Source organism: Salvelinus sp. IW2-2015, linkage group LG26 (genome assembly GCF_002910315.2).
Source record: "Salvelinus sp. IW2-2015 linkage group LG26, ASM291031v2, whole genome shotgun sequence".
Lineage (NCBI taxonomy): Eukaryota > Metazoa > Chordata > Actinopteri > Salmoniformes > Salmonidae > Salvelinus > Salvelinus sp. IW2-2015.
In genome coordinates, this window is record NC_036866.1 from 10071722 (window position 1) to 10086932 (window position 15211).

Consider the following 15211-nt stretch of genomic DNA (forward strand, 5'->3'; position numbering starts at 1 on the left):
GAGCTACGTCATACCCCATGGAACCACTTGCAAATGTGAAATTATTTCCCACATCTTTGTATTTAAGTTCAGACCAATCAATACGTTTAACTCTTACTTTAGACATTTTTCTCCCTGTTCAACAAAAAAAAATATACCGGTAGGCCCCTATAATTAACTGCTATATTTTTTAATGAATCCTTGGGACGTCCCACCCTGAACCTAACCATTTTAAATGTCAACTTCAAAGAAGTAGGGACGTCCCAAGGATCACAGATATGGACGGACCGTTCTATCACGTAACCACAGTCAGTGGAAGTCTTCTCATTTTTAGCAAAGATGGCGCGGTGGTGGGTGAGTGATGTTATGGCTAATATGCAATGTTCCCAAGTTACTGCGACATATCATTCTGCTAAATATCCGACTTATTTCCCACTAAAATTACAGTATTTCCTATGCCACCTGATTAATGTATTATCTAGGTTTGTCATTGTATGCTTCCACCATCGGTTGTAATCACTGACCTTGCTATCTAGCTATAACAGCTAGATGCTATATCTGGCATAAATCTGACAAGAAACGGCTCTGGCTAGGCTAACTAGCTAACGTTAGCTAGCCAGGGAGAAAAGTTTTGTTTGTAAATAGCTAACTCACGGCGTGGAACGTTAAGTTCCTCAGTCAGACATGCGGTGTATCAACCTCTTAGCTAATGGTCATCTAATGGCAAATACATTGTAATATTTATATAAGCAATACTTGATACAAGTCAGTTTGACTAAGTTACAACTAGCCATATCACAAACGTCTGTTTGTTATGCCACTCAAGAAATGCGCATTGACTGCCAGTCAGTGGGTTTCCACTAGTTCTATACAGCCACACATGTCAATATTGTCTATCGTAATGATTCATTCAAACAAAATACGCTTTTTGGTCAGTGTTTTGGGTTAGGCTGTGGTAGCAAATGACAACCTGCAGTAACGTTATCCCCCAGTAAATTGTCTTAGCTAGAGAGTTTGGTGTGGCGTAATGATTTAATTGCATTTGTTGAAAAATGCTTTTTTTGTATTTTCTTAGCAGTCCCTCGCCTCGCCGCGTTTGGTAACGTTTCATCAAGGTAAGGATGCTTTTTAAAGTTTAATCTGATATTATTTATGAACACTTATCTGCTGTCTCTGGCAGTCTGGTTTTAATTAATCACCTTATCAAGTGCGTAATTTGTCCAAGACAGATCTGGCATTTACTATAGTTAGCAACATAGAGGTTCTTTCTGTTTTGAAGCACCAGTAGTCTACATTAAATATGTTTGCTCCATTTGTTATAGTTTAGAGTATTGTGTTATTTCTGTGCAGTGCCATTGTGCTTGTGTTGATGGCCAGTAAGTCAGTCAATCAATCAACTTTATTTTATAAACCTCTTTTACATCAGCAGTTATCACAAAAGTTGTCAGTGCCAATCCAATCTTGGTCTTTTTTACCATACAGACCCATTTCAGTATTTGCGATACAACAGAGGTCGCTACACCACATTGCTAAAAGCGACAATGCTACAAGGTAATGGAAATCCAGTGAACATCTGATTTGTCAAGAACTATAAAGAAGATTTGCTCGAGTACTTAATATTCCCTTTCCCTCCAGTGTGGTTCAGTCAGAGAGAAAAGCACAGCGGTAGCTGCTGCCAAGCCCGCTGCAGTAGCAAGCAGCAAGGGAGAATATGTCATCACTAAACTGGATGATCTGGTGAACTGGGCACGCAGAGTAAGTTAGGGCTCAGATTCAATGCCACACAATATCTCTGTTTGCAGTGGCATATGGTACCTTTTGTATGTTTTGAGTGTCAATTTGGCTTTTATTAAAACTTTTATCAAACTCCAAAAGAGTTTTTGTAAATGTTTTTGTCCCCAATTTCGTGGTATCCAATTGGTAGTTAGTCTTGTCTCATCGCTGCAACTCCCGTACGGACTCGGGAGAGGTGAAGGTCGAGAGCCGTGCGTCCTCCGAAACCCAGCCAGGCCGCACTGCTTCTTGACACAATGCCCACTTAACCCGGAAGTCAGCCACAGCAATGTATCGGAGGAAACACCGTACACCTGGCGACCATGTCAGCGTGCACTGTGCCCGGCCCGCCACAGGAATCACTAGTGCGCGATGGGACAAGGACCTCCCTGCTGCCAAACCCTTCCCTAACCCGGACGACGCTGGGCTAATTGTGCGCTGCCCCATGGGTCTCCCGGTTGCGGCCGGCTGCGACAGAGCCTGGACTCGAACCCAGAATATCTAGTGGCACAGCTAGCACTGCGATGTAGTGCCTTAGACCACCCTTAGACCACTGCCCCACTTGTGAGGCCCATCCCCATCCTTCTTTACTTCTCTTTGTAATCTACTAAACATACAGTATGTGGTCAGCTGGCTGTCAGTCAAGGAACTGTCAAAATGATTAAACTAACTACAGAGGGAAGCATAGTCTGGTTTCACTTTTTCCATATTGAGTCTCCTTTGCTGGGGGAAAATTAAGAAGTTGTCTCTGACTCCTGTAATTCCATTTAATTTGAAGTAAAATTCCAGCCAATGCCTTCACAAATAATATTTTTTTTTGGGGGGGGGGGGGTCATTCCTCTAAACCAGGTATTCCCAGACTGGTGCAATAATAAATAAAAAATCATAGTAATAATTATTCACATTTTCAAACAGTACATTTTATATTTTCAAACGGTGCTATATTTGGATGAGTTTCTTTTCTTTCTTGCCTGAGTAGATTTGTTTCACTGCCAAAAATAAAATGAAACCAGTGAACTAATGTTCTGCGAAATAACAACACAATGTCAAATACAGGTAGCCTAGTCAAATAATTAAAATCCAATCACATTAACCGTTACTCTCTCGCAGACATTTATAAACAAAACATGACAATTTGAAAAATAAGCCACATGAGTGTTTTGGGCGAGAATAAAGACTAACTCGTGTATTTTCTGCATTATGCAATGATATGGGCAGTAACCATGTAACGCTTTTACAACATACGTGTAGAAGTGTACTGGTTATCAGGGGGCTTGCATGATGATGAGTTTCTCACACGACTGGCCTAGCTGGGTGATGTTTATTCTCGCCTGAATGATCTGAATCTAGGATTACAGTGACTTCGCAACTATATTCAATCTGCCGGACAACATTGAGGCTATGATTAAGAAGTTGGAGCTATTTTCTGTCTGCATTAACAAGGACAACACACAGGTCTTCCCATCATTGAATGATTTATTTTTTGTGTGTGTGCAAATTAATTCAAGTCTACGGACAATGTCAAATGTGATATAGCGACGCACCTGACTGAGTGAGCTGGGTGCGCAATTACACAGGTGCTTTCCCGAAACGGACGACACAAACGACTGGATTCGTTATCCCTTTTGTGCCCTGCCTCCAATCCACTTACCGATATCTGAACAAGAGAGCCTCACTGAAATTGCAACATGCGATTCTGTGAAAATTTAATCAGAAGCCACTGCCAGATTTCTGGATTGTGCTGCGCTCAGTTTCTTGACCTGGAAATTCGCGCTAAGACACTGATGCCCTTTGCAACCACGTATCTATGTGTGAGTGGATTCTCAGCCCTCACTAGCATGATAACTAAATACAGGCACAGACTGTGTGTGGGAAATTATTTAAGACTGAGACTTTCCAATACAAGCCATGTGCATCCTTTCAAGCACACCCTTCTCATTAACCTGTGGAGAGTTATTCACAATAAGGTTTAATACATAAGATGGCTAAATAAAGAAAAATTATAGATTTATTATTATTTGTTCCCTGGTCCTATAAAAGCTCTTTGTCACTTCCCACGAGCCGGGTTGTGACGACAACTCGCACTCATTCTTATGTTTAAATGTATCATATAGTTTGTGTGTGTGTGTGGCAGGCTTACAATGATGGCAAAAAACAACATTTGAGTGTGCTGACCCTGGTGCTAGAGATACGCAGCTGGAGTTTGAATGTTTGAAGGGGTACGGGACTATAAAAAGTTTGAGAACCATTGGTCTAAATGTTATTCCTTGACCTTTCCTTTTCACCTTTCTCAAGATGAGTTGAGGATTGTTAGGAAGAGTTAGGGAAAAAGATTGACTGACTGAATGATCTTTGTTCAGTTAGGTTAACAAAACAATTGATCTAATCTGTTTTTGTGGATTTCTACATTAGAGCTCCCTGTGGCCCATGACCTTTGGCCTGGCATGCTGTGCGGTTGAGATGATGCACATGGCGGCTCCTCGATACGACATGGACCGGTTCGGAGTGGTGTTCAGAGCCAGCCCCAGACAGGCCGACGTCATGATTGTGGCAGGCACCTTGACCAACAAGATGGCCCCCGCTCTGCGCAAGGTATTTGACTGAAGTTTCTTTGGAGAAAGGAGTTCTGCATTTGCTTGAAATCAAGTTAGTCTTTTATTGACTATGAATTCAACATGCTTATTTTCCCGTAGGTTTATGACCAGATGCCTGAGCCAAGATATGTAATTTCCATGGGCAGGTAAAATGTTGTCCTAATATTAGGTTCAAGCAGAAAGATTTTAGTGGTTGTCTAGTTTGAAATGGATCACATGATGTCCTTAACTTTTTAATTTAAGAATGCCTGATTGTTTAATATAAAGATTACTGCCAACCGATTGGGATTTAATTCCCCAAACTGTTTTAGCATTACACACAGTGCTTTTACAGTGTCTGTTGACGTTTTTCATATTCAGCTGTTAGTTGAGCCACACTGTATCTTATTACTCTGTCCTTATTAAGCTGTGCCAATGGGGGTGGCTACTACCACTACTCTTACGCCGTGGTCCGAGGGTGTGACCGCATCGTACCAGTGGACATATACGTTCCAGGTATGTATCATTCTGTAATTTGTATTTTTTTTTTTTACTCTTATAAAACAAATTTGTTCTGGCCCTGATATACAGTGCCTTCAGAAAGTATTCACACCGCTTGTCCTGAATACAAAAGTGTATTCGTTGGGCAAATCTAGCACAACGCATCACTGAGTACCACTCTTCAAATTTTCAAGCATGATGGTGGCTGTATCATGTTATGGGTATGCTTGTCATCTGCAAGGACTAGGGAGTTTTAGGAGGAAAAATGAACAGAATAGAGCTAAGCACAGGCAAAATCCTAAACCTGGTTCAGTCTGCTTTCCAACAGACACTGGGAGATAAATGCAGGCAAACCTAAATCCGTTTTACCTCATTTCTACCAGCATGTCACGTGCAACCAGAGGAAAAATTACTCTAGACCAACTTTACTCCACACAGACGCATACAAAGCTCTCCCAAGCCCTCCGTTTGGCAAATCTGACCATTATTCTATCCTCCTGATTCCTGCTTACAAGCAAAAACTAAAGCAGGAAATACCAGTGAGTCGCTCAATAAGGAAGTGGTCAGATGAAGCGGATGCAACGCTACATGACTGTTTTGCTAGCACAGACTGGAATATGTTCTGGGATTCGTGCAATGACATTGAGGAGTATACCATCTCAGTCACCGGCTTCATCAATATGTGCATCGACGACGTCGTCCCCACAGTGATCGCACGTACATATCCCAACCAGGAGACATGGATTACAGGCAACATCCGCACTGATCTAAAGGCTAGAGCTGCCTATTTCAAGGAACTGGACACTAATCCAGACGCTTATAAGAAATCCCGCTATGCCCTCATATCGAACCATCAAACAGGCAAAGCATCAATACAGGACTGAGATTGAATCCTACTACCCCGGCTTTGACGCTCGTCGGATGTGGCAGGGCTTGCACTACTATTATGGACTACAAAGGGAAGCACAGCCGCGAGCTGCCCAGTGACGCGAGCTTACCAGACGGGCTAAATGCCTCTTATGCTCGCTTCGAGGCAAGCAACACTGAAGCATGCATGAAAGGATCAGCTGTTCCGTACGACTGTGATCATGCTCTCCGTAGCCAATGTGAGCAAGACCTTTTTAAACAGGTCAACATTCACAAGGCCGCGGGGCCAGATGGATTACCAGGATGTGTACTCGGCGCATGAGCGGTCCAACTGGCAAGTGTCTTCACTGACGTTTTCAACCTCTCCCTGACTGAGTCTGTAATGCATAGGTTTCAAGCAGACCACCATAGTCCCTGTGCCCAAGGAAGCGAAGGTAACCTGCCTAAATGACTACCGCCCCGTAGCACTCACGTCGGTAGCCATGAAGTGCTTTGAAAGGCTGGTCATGGCTCACATCAACACCGTTATCCCAGAAACCCTAGACCCACTCAAATTTGCATACCGCACCAACAGATCTACCGATGATGCAATCGCACAAAAGGAACACCTATGTGAGAATGCTATTCATTGACTACAGCTCAGCGTTCAACACCATAGTGCCCACAAAGCTCATCATTTAGCTAAGGACACTGGGACTAAACACCTCCCTCGGCAACTGGATCAGGACTTCCTGACAGGCTGCCCCCAGGTGGTAAGGGTGGGTAACAACACATCTGCCACACTGATCCTCAACACCGGGGCTCCTCAGGAGTGCGTGCTAAGTCCCATCCTGTACTCCCTGTTCACCCACGACTGTGTGCCCAAGCATGACTCCAACACCACCATTTTTAAGTTTGCTAATGACACAACGGCGTATGCCTGATCACCGACAACGATGAGGCAGCCTATAGGGAGGAGGTCCGATACCTGGCAGTGTGGTCCCAGGACAACAACCTCTCCCTCAACGTGAGCAAGAAAGGGAAAAAAAGGAGCTGATCGTGGACTACAGGAAAAGATGGGCCGAACACACCCCAATTCACATCTATATGACTGTAGTGGAGCCAGTCGAGAGTTTCATGTTCCTTCGTGTCCCCATCACCAACAAACTATCATGGTCCAAACACACCAAGACAGCCGTGAAGAGGGCACGACAAAGCCTATTCTCCCTCAGGAGACTGAAAAGATTTGGCTTGGGTCCCCAGATTCTCAAAGTTATACAGCTGCACCATCGGGAGCATCCTGACCGGTTGCTTCACCGCCTGGTATGGCAACTGCTCTACAGAAGGTAGTGCGTACGGCCCAGTACATAACTGGGGCCAAGCTTCCTGCCATCCAGGACCTATATACTGGGCAGTGTCAGAGGAAGGCCCAAAAAATTGTAAGACTCCAGTCACCCAAGTCATAGACTGTTCTCTCTGCTACCGCACGGCAAGCGGTACCGGAGCGCCAAGTCGAGGTCCAAAAGGCTTCTTAAGGCCCCCCCCCCCCCAAGCCATAAGATTGAACAATTAATCAAATGGCCATCCGGATAATTTACATTGATCCCCACCCCACTTTGTTTTTACACTCCTGCTACTCGCTGTTTATTATCTATGCATAGTCACTTTACCCCTACCTACATGTACAAATGACCTTGACGAACCTGTACCCCCGCACATTGACTCGGTACTTGTACCACCGGTATATAGCCTTGTTATTTTATTGTTTGTTTTTATTCTTTTTTTTTTTAACTTTAATTTGTTTAAACTCTTTAACTGCATTGTTGGTTAAGGGCTTGTAAGTAAGCATTTCATGGTAAGGTCTACACCTGTTGTAAATAAAATGTTCATTTGATTTGAAATTCAACTTTCAGCAGGGCAATTGCCTAAAACACAAGGCCATATATACACTGGAGTTTCTTACCAAGATGACATTGAATGTTCCTGAGTGGCCTAGTTAGATTTTCAAGCAGATTTAAGTAAAAAAATGTATGTCAGGACATGAAAATGGCTGTCTAGCAATGATCAGCAACCAGCTTGAAGAGTTTAAAAAAGAATAATGGGGAAAAATTGTACAATCCAGGTGTGCAAAGTTCTTAGAATTACCCAGAAAGACTCAGAGCTGTAATTGCTGCCGCAAGTGATTCTAACATGTATTGACACAGGGGGTTGAATACTTATCTAATCAAGATATAGTGTTTTATTTTCCATTTATTTATTTATTTGAATTTTACTTCCACTTTGGCATTGGTGAAGATCGTTGACAAAGATTTACAATTAAATCAATTTTAAATCCAATTTTGTAACACAACTAAATGTGGAAAAAGTCCAGGGGTGTGAATAGTTTCTGAAGGCACTGTATGATCAGCAATGTGGAAAAGAAACAAATCACAATAATAGCTCTGAAGATCATCTTATTTACCTTTTTTTAAATTTTTTATTATTTTTATAGAAAACATTTCACTCTAAGTGACTGTTTTACTTGTCCTCCCATAGGCTGCCCACCCACAGCAGAGGCCCTTCTCTACGGGACGCTACAGTTGCAAAAGAAAATAAAGAGAGAGAAGAAAATGAGGATTTGGTATCGCAAGTGAAATGATGTACGTCTGGCTTTTTGTAAATGTTGTATTTATTGGTGGTCTGATCAGCCAGTAAACCGGTTGGCAATATCCTCAGGAATCACTCTGGGTTGAGCACTGGCACCTCTCTGCAGAAACAATAAAGGAATTTCTTGTCATTTGTATCACTGTTCTTGGCCTTGCACAGATTATGATACTGGCAGGGATTTAAATACATTTATCAATAATCATTTTAACTGAGAATTTTAAACATTTATGGTCATTACTATGTAGATGGAAGTCACCTCAGTTTTCTTTAGTAGTCCATTAGTTTTTGTTATGTATGTTGGTGTACTCCTTTGTTTGAAGACTTTCTATGTGTGTATATTCTGAACCAGTAGATGGTGCACTTTGCACCTCAAAAAATTTAGACATTTACTTGTATTACCTCTGGGTCTACCAAAGAGAGAGTAGAGTACCTTTTTGAAATACTCCTAAATGTTTCCTTTCTTCCTTGAAGTAATCACTGACCTGACATTGAATTGGTGTAAGCATGCTTTCTTTTTGCAGTGCTTTGACCAATTATGTCATCACTGTTTACTTAAGAGTAAATGTGGATGGATACAATTTAAGAGTATTGTCTCAGGGCCAGTCTTTGGTTCTACTCACCAAAATTCAATCCCAAATTGACCCCGGCCCTGTATGCACTTGTGTACATCTTAGACAATTGGAAGGTAGCAATAGGGGTGCTATTCCACCTAGCCGATCAGGAAGCAGGGTGTAGCTGTTCATATTTTATAGGAAAGTTGAAAGGTGTAAACCGTTTTAACATTATATTTGCACAAAGACGCACCTTTTGGATGTAACTTATAGTGACAAATCACACAATCTACATTAAAAAAAATATATATATATATATAAATCACCCTCTAAATCTGCAAGAAATGTAGCATGCATCATAAATACAATTTATGTATTTTCTCAGTGTTTTCAGTAACTCATCTCACTAGGCTTAAGGATTTGTGACCCAATAGTAAATGTGTATAGATTGAGTTAAATTCTTGTGAGAGATCTGCTATGACGGTTGGCCAATATTCAAAGGTCCTACTGTTCTCAATTTTCTATGAAAAAAAACATCTGACTAACACTTATCTACCAGCTGCAATGAGATCGGCAATGTGCCATGACAACTTATCAATTAATGATTAACAAGTTCTAACCAGATAGGGACTTTTTCCATCTCTTTTCTTAAAGCTCCCATGCAGTCTGTTTAAAGCATCACTGTATGTCTAATAAATGACTTTATTTAATGAAAATAATAGATTTTGCTGAGACTCCTTTTGCCATTGAAATGCTAAGTCTAATCATGTGGGCGTACATGCACAGCCCTGATTGTCGGATAGGACTGTCTAAACTCTAGAGCCCTCAAACTCAACTCTGGACCTCGAAGCCAGTTCCACTGCATTTTTTACATTGTTCACCTCCAATCAGACTGATTTAAACCTTGGACATCAGGTGGGTGCAATTATTTTTTTATTTAAGTAGGCAAGTCAGTTAAGAACAAATTCTTATTTACAATGACGGCCTAGGAAGAGTGGGTTAACTGCCTTGTTCAGGGGCAGAACGACAGATTTTTACCTTGTCAGCTCGGGGATTTGATCTAGCAACCTTTCAGTTACTGGCCCAACACTAACCACTAGGCACCTGCCACCCCAATTAACAGGTAGAACAGAAAACCAGCAGGTTTTGGTCCTCATAGGGTAAGGGTTGAATACCCCTGCTCTAGAGCCTACCCACTTACTTCCCAAAGTAGGATATGTATAATAAAAGATGACTGGTTATTGGTCAAAATAATCTGATCTCATTGTGATATGCTGTGGGCCAAAACTCCATCCCAGGTGAACAGGCTGAAATTCCAGGCATGTTTTTCAAAAAGCTGCAAATGCCAAGGGCATTGGCATTTTCACAATTTGAGTGTTATTTCCTGCTCCTAGTGTGGAAATATCATTGAAAACAGGAAAATCATGTTTTTGACTTATTTTGCAGCCCCTCAGGAAATAATTGTTATTTCAGAAGTGAAATATGTTAATGAAATTTTGATTCACATTTAGTTAAGTGGCCAATCGAAAGTGTTTCCACAGGCAGCCCAATTGTGATATGTTGCCCAATTATTGGCAAAAGATAGGATCTGATTGGTCTAAAGACCAATAATTAAATTGGATATAAGATCAGAATTGGGCTGCCTGTGTAAACGCAGACTTAGTATTATGTAAAATATAGTGCTCATTAACATTGCAATGAAGTTCAAATGTAATGCATTCTGTAACGAATTGCAAGAGGTTCCATAGCAAGAGGTGCAAAATTGTTTGTGGTGATACCCAAACAAATTCATTTTCAGAGTGGACATGTTATTTCAATTGGTTTATTGTAAGATGGACATCGCTGAGTGCTTATGGATTTTTGACAGTAAACCAATGTGGCTTTTAAAATGCAGGCACTTGAGAATTAAAGGAATAAAAACATTACGGTGGCATCAAGCCACTTCACTCTTTCAGAATGGTGGGTGTAATCATCTTGCGGAAGGCATAGTATTTGCATTCGCTTGGAGGAACAATATCCATGGTTGTGGTGCTAATCTTCTCCCTCTTGAAGCCAGCCTCGAGCAGGTGAGGCATCTGGGTCTCCTGAAAAATCATCATAGGAGAAACTTGCATTTTACAACCAAATCTCTATTTTTGATGTATATGGCATGTTATAGAAGGGTCCAGATACTTTTTGTTGTTGCTGCGATTTCACTTGTTTTTGAGAAACTTACCCCAACCAGCGGGTCACTTACTCGTTGTGCAGTACGGGGCTCTGAAAAAACATGAACAACGGCTCCAAAAACTTCCAAATGCGTCATTTTTAGAAACGGAAAAGCTCTCAGTATAATGATGCAGGTATTCAGATGTACACATGAACTTGTGTCATTCCAAACTTTATCCGCAACGTTATACTCCATTTTGTGAGACAAACGGTTTCCCCTATCCAGCTATTCTCTGTGTAGCCTGCTGCTAGAATGGACGTAGAGCTATTGCTCGAGTAGCAACAAAATGGAATGACACAATTTCATGTGTACAACATCTGAAGACCTGCATCATTATACTGAGAGCTTTTCCGTTTCTAAAATGAAGTTTTTGCATGTTTTTGGAGCCTTTGTTAATGTTTTTTTCAGAGCCCCGTACTGCACAACGAGGATGAAAGTGTCTGGACCTGTCAATAACATCCCATTTACCTATTCTTGGGGGATTTGGTTGTAAAAAATATGATATATATATATACAAAAAAATAAAGTTTAATTCTCAGATCTTGTAGTTCAGGTCAAATTATTACCTTTGTTTAGTCAAGAAAGGTAATTGAGGACACATTCTAACAGTGCCACAACCAAGTGCAATACAAATGGTAATAGTAAATGGCAGACGCCGGTGATAGATAAACTAAACCAATTACTGTTGTACTGCAGTTAGTAAACCAAATCAAATGTACTATAAAGAAATGGTGGAAGCAGGTAGCAGGCAAATTAGTTAGTACTGAAGCTACAGACAGACCAAATAAGCAAAATACAACAGACAAATAGTCACTGCACGTGAATGAAACAAATGGGTTAATGATTTAATGAACATCAAACCAAACAAAATGGAGGGCCACACTTTAAATGACATGTTATACCACAGTAACGATTAGCGGTATAACATCACATATGCAATTACACTGTACCAGACTTGTACTGTAAGTGCAGTACTATCTGAGACAAGGACAGAATACGTGCAAAGAAATGAAATGTGTCATGCCCGAGAGGACACGTGTACACAAGCACCTCACAGAGAGATTAGGTGTTGTTGATCATTGATTGGCTGAGAGCCGGCTCACCTGGAACATGTTGTCGATGTTGTCATATTTGGACTTGAGAAGTTCACCCCAAGAGGTTAGGTTGCAGTAGGTGAGGACACCACCGGGCTTCAGCAGCCTATGGGCATGACCCTATAGAGACACAATTCAAAATTCTTATTATAATGGAAACGTCATTGTGACACGATAGGCAATGTTTGTAATGAGTGATAGGAATCAGATTCCATTAAGAAATATTTCATTCCATTTGGATTAATTTGTTTATTAATTAATTAATTTCGTGGGTGCTTATATTTGTCCTATTTCAGATGTACAAATGTGTATTAATACGTAAAAGTGCTTTTTGCATATCCCAACTCTCCCCGAGACACCCTCGAAAAGTGGGCAATGGCAACTCTGGAGCAATTAGTATTAAGTGCCTTTCTCAAGGGCACATCAACAGTTTATTTTCTCCTTGATGGCTCTGGGATTCGAACTAGCAACCTTTTGGTTGCCACCCTAAACATCTGCCATATGTTTGCGTTGGATTCAGCTACAATATCATATGTAATACCAAACATGTTTGTGTTTTATACAGTCTTTAATACAGGAGAAATCCCCATTCCGCTGTTGGTTCTGGTGCTTTTGCTAATATATTTGTAATGTGCAGTCTTTGTCATAGAAGTGTTGTACTTACCTTGATGAAGTCAAACTGGTGAGTGTGCCATGTGTCTTCAGACAGAGGGTATGTGTCGTACAGAATGCCTTTGATAGAAGAGGCATTATTAAAATTACTTAGTTATGTGTCTGAAGCAATTTACCCGCTTAAGAATACAAAGATACAATGGATACGCCAATAGAATGCCTTTTGAAACGTACCATCAAAGTGGTTGTCAGGCAGGCCGCCCACTACCTGTTCCCACAGTCCTTTGAGGGGCACAATCTATGAGTGGAGAATAATTTAGATACATTTTATTCACATTAAATGAGGGAAAAGTCTAAATAGATCCTAATGTGAAGTTGAAGATGTCTCACTCTATGTGGCTGAGCCTTGGCCCACTCCTGCAATCTCGCGAACACGCCATCATTGCACTCAATGATCCAGTGCTCCTCAATGGGGAAGGACTCGACTTTAGTTGCGGCGATGGCCATGCCAAATCCAATCTCCAGAACCCGTCCACCTGTGGGGGAAAGCAGAACAAGGATCTCAATTGGTGTTTAAGTATCTACATGTATCAAGACTTGGTTTCAAATACGTGTATTTGTTATTAAATATTTGTTCTTGGTATTTGAGTATTTTCAAATACATAGCCCAAAACAAATACTTTTATTTGAGTATTTTAATGGTTATTTGTAAAAAACAAATAGTCAACCAAATTTGTCATTTCAAATTCCGAGGTTAAATGCATAGCGCATTTGATTCAGTGTATTTGAACATTTCCAAATACATTCCAATATTCAACTACTTACTTATTCCAAATAAAGGTTATCTGAGTACTTGCTTTGAAATGTATTGAAAAGTAATTGAAATACGTGAAATGGTATTTGAACCCAGGTCTGACCTGTATTGAAGTATTTCCAATGCTGTGGCACCCTTCATGAAAAGCAAAACAAAAATAATGGACTGTTTTTGTTTATTTGAGAGACCTCTCTGAGAACCACAGTATAGAAATGTATGGGGGAAAGAACGAGGTGGTGGCACGTGATAGAAAGGCCACTTCAAGGATTTCCACAGAATAGAATAGTCTTTCAGTGATGTGTAAAAATAGATTAGAGAAAAATACGATTTGGTTTTGCATCGACCTATACTATTATCAGGCTTATACTCAAATTTCCACCATATATGAGTATTTTACAATATAAAGCAATATAAAGAAAGTATAATACCCTATTTAATAAACTCAATGGACTGCATTCCTACTACATGCAGCAACGTGTGTGCTATGGTGACATGAGCGCGCAAACAACTCCAAAACAACTTTTACGTGCAAAACGTTGAATTCTAGTCTGTGCTCGTATTGTGTGCAATTAAAAGTCAAATCAGTGATCAACAGTTGTAGTTATAAAACGTATTGAATGGCATGTCGTCATAAATGATTGGCACTCCCAAGTCCTCACTTGGCACGATTCCATGGGTAGAGTAACACCTGCTGCAACCACAAGCATTATGTCCAACATATGTCTAACTCCACCATGCTTTTAAACTCCACTAGCATGTACATTGGGTGAAACAACTCAGAAGTAATACAGAAAGTCAATGCATTTGTTTCATAAACTTTTCCCAATAGCCTAATTGCTGATTTATTGATAATCTGATTTGACTATATTGCAGCTCTGAATTAAGTGTAAACCTAGCCAATGATTACGCTATAGGCAAATAGGCTGTCCTTTACGGCTTATTTATTTCACACATTTGTAAGAAAAAAAGTATTACAATAATGTAAAAGGTTATTATAGAACTATAAATGATCATAGAATACTGGAATTAATTACTATCTAGTGGTCCCAGTGCGTTCACAGGGACCACCAGCTTGCACATTGTGCGTTGTACCTTTTGAGGAGGCTACAGTTGCCAGCGAGTGCATGTACGGAGTTTCCCAACGTTCCATWACRGGCTTGCCCAAAATCTCGAGATGAGTGTCGGTCTCATTGTAACCAGCACTAGCGTCGTGCCAACCAGCTTTGCAGTCTTCTCCCTTGGAAAATATGGGTTGTCCCGTGGTCATTTTGGTGATTGTTTTTCTCTAATCGCTGGGGAATAGACGGTTGCTGTTTCCACGTCGTGCCAGAGGAAAGTGAGATTTTGCGGCGGTGTGGATTTATATGGGTCAGAATTGCTGACTCTGCAAGACGTGTTTGCAATGTCAACGAGGCGTACTACTGCTGGTCAATAGGTGGCATTCCAAGGAGTGTCGTCGGGGTCACTGACGTCCTTAGTGTGGAAAACTGAGAGAAAAAAAACATGCTGTATTGTATTTTCATAATCGTGGCATATTACAGTCTGTTTTACAGCATTGTATTGCACCCTAGTTTAGTCTAGATTATTTGATAATCTTTATTATCCCACAGGGGGAA

The 15211-nt window shown here is 40.8% G+C and overlaps 2 protein-coding genes across 2 annotated transcripts; one reads left to right on the forward strand and one right to left on the reverse strand.

Moving 5' to 3' along the window:
* The first annotated feature begins 318 nt into the window (after nucleotides 1-318).
* Nucleotides 319-8448, forward strand: ndufs7 (NADH:ubiquinone oxidoreductase core subunit S7). Its single transcript, XM_070435385.1, has 7 exons — nucleotides 319-333; nucleotides 1516-1530; nucleotides 1615-1734; nucleotides 4165-4344; nucleotides 4446-4492; nucleotides 4753-4841; nucleotides 8208-8448. The coding sequence occupies exons 1-7, from the start codon at nucleotides 319-321 to the stop codon at nucleotides 8303-8305; spliced, it is 564 nt and encodes a 187-aa protein (XP_070291486.1). The 3' UTR covers nucleotides 8306-8448.
* A 2229-nt stretch (nucleotides 8449-10677) lies between these two features.
* On the reverse strand, nucleotides 10678-14955 carry gamt (guanidinoacetate N-methyltransferase). The gene is made up of 6 exons (XM_023971396.2): nucleotides 14688-14955; nucleotides 13172-13317; nucleotides 13016-13079; nucleotides 12834-12901; nucleotides 12179-12289; nucleotides 10678-10953 (listed from the first exon to the last, which is right to left on the reverse strand). Exons 1-6 carry the CDS (start codon nucleotides 14860-14862, stop codon nucleotides 10813-10815), a joined length of 705 nt encoding a protein of 234 aa, XP_023827164.1. The 5' UTR covers nucleotides 14863-14955; the 3' UTR covers nucleotides 10678-10812.
* Between the last annotated feature and the right edge of the window lie 256 nt (nucleotides 14956-15211).

What these genes read in the sequence shown, in the direction of transcription:
- ndufs7 (XM_070435385.1), top strand. An exon ending in TGGTGAACTGGGCACGCAGA is followed by an intron (nt 1,735 to 4,164) that starts GTAAGTTAGGGC and finishes TTTCTACATTAG; the next exon opens with AGCTCCCTGTGGCCCATGAC. An exon ending in TATGTAATTTCCATGGGCAG is followed by an intron (nt 4,493 to 4,752) that starts GTAAAATGTTGT and finishes GTCCTTATTAAG; the next exon opens with CTGTGCCAATGGGGGTGGCT.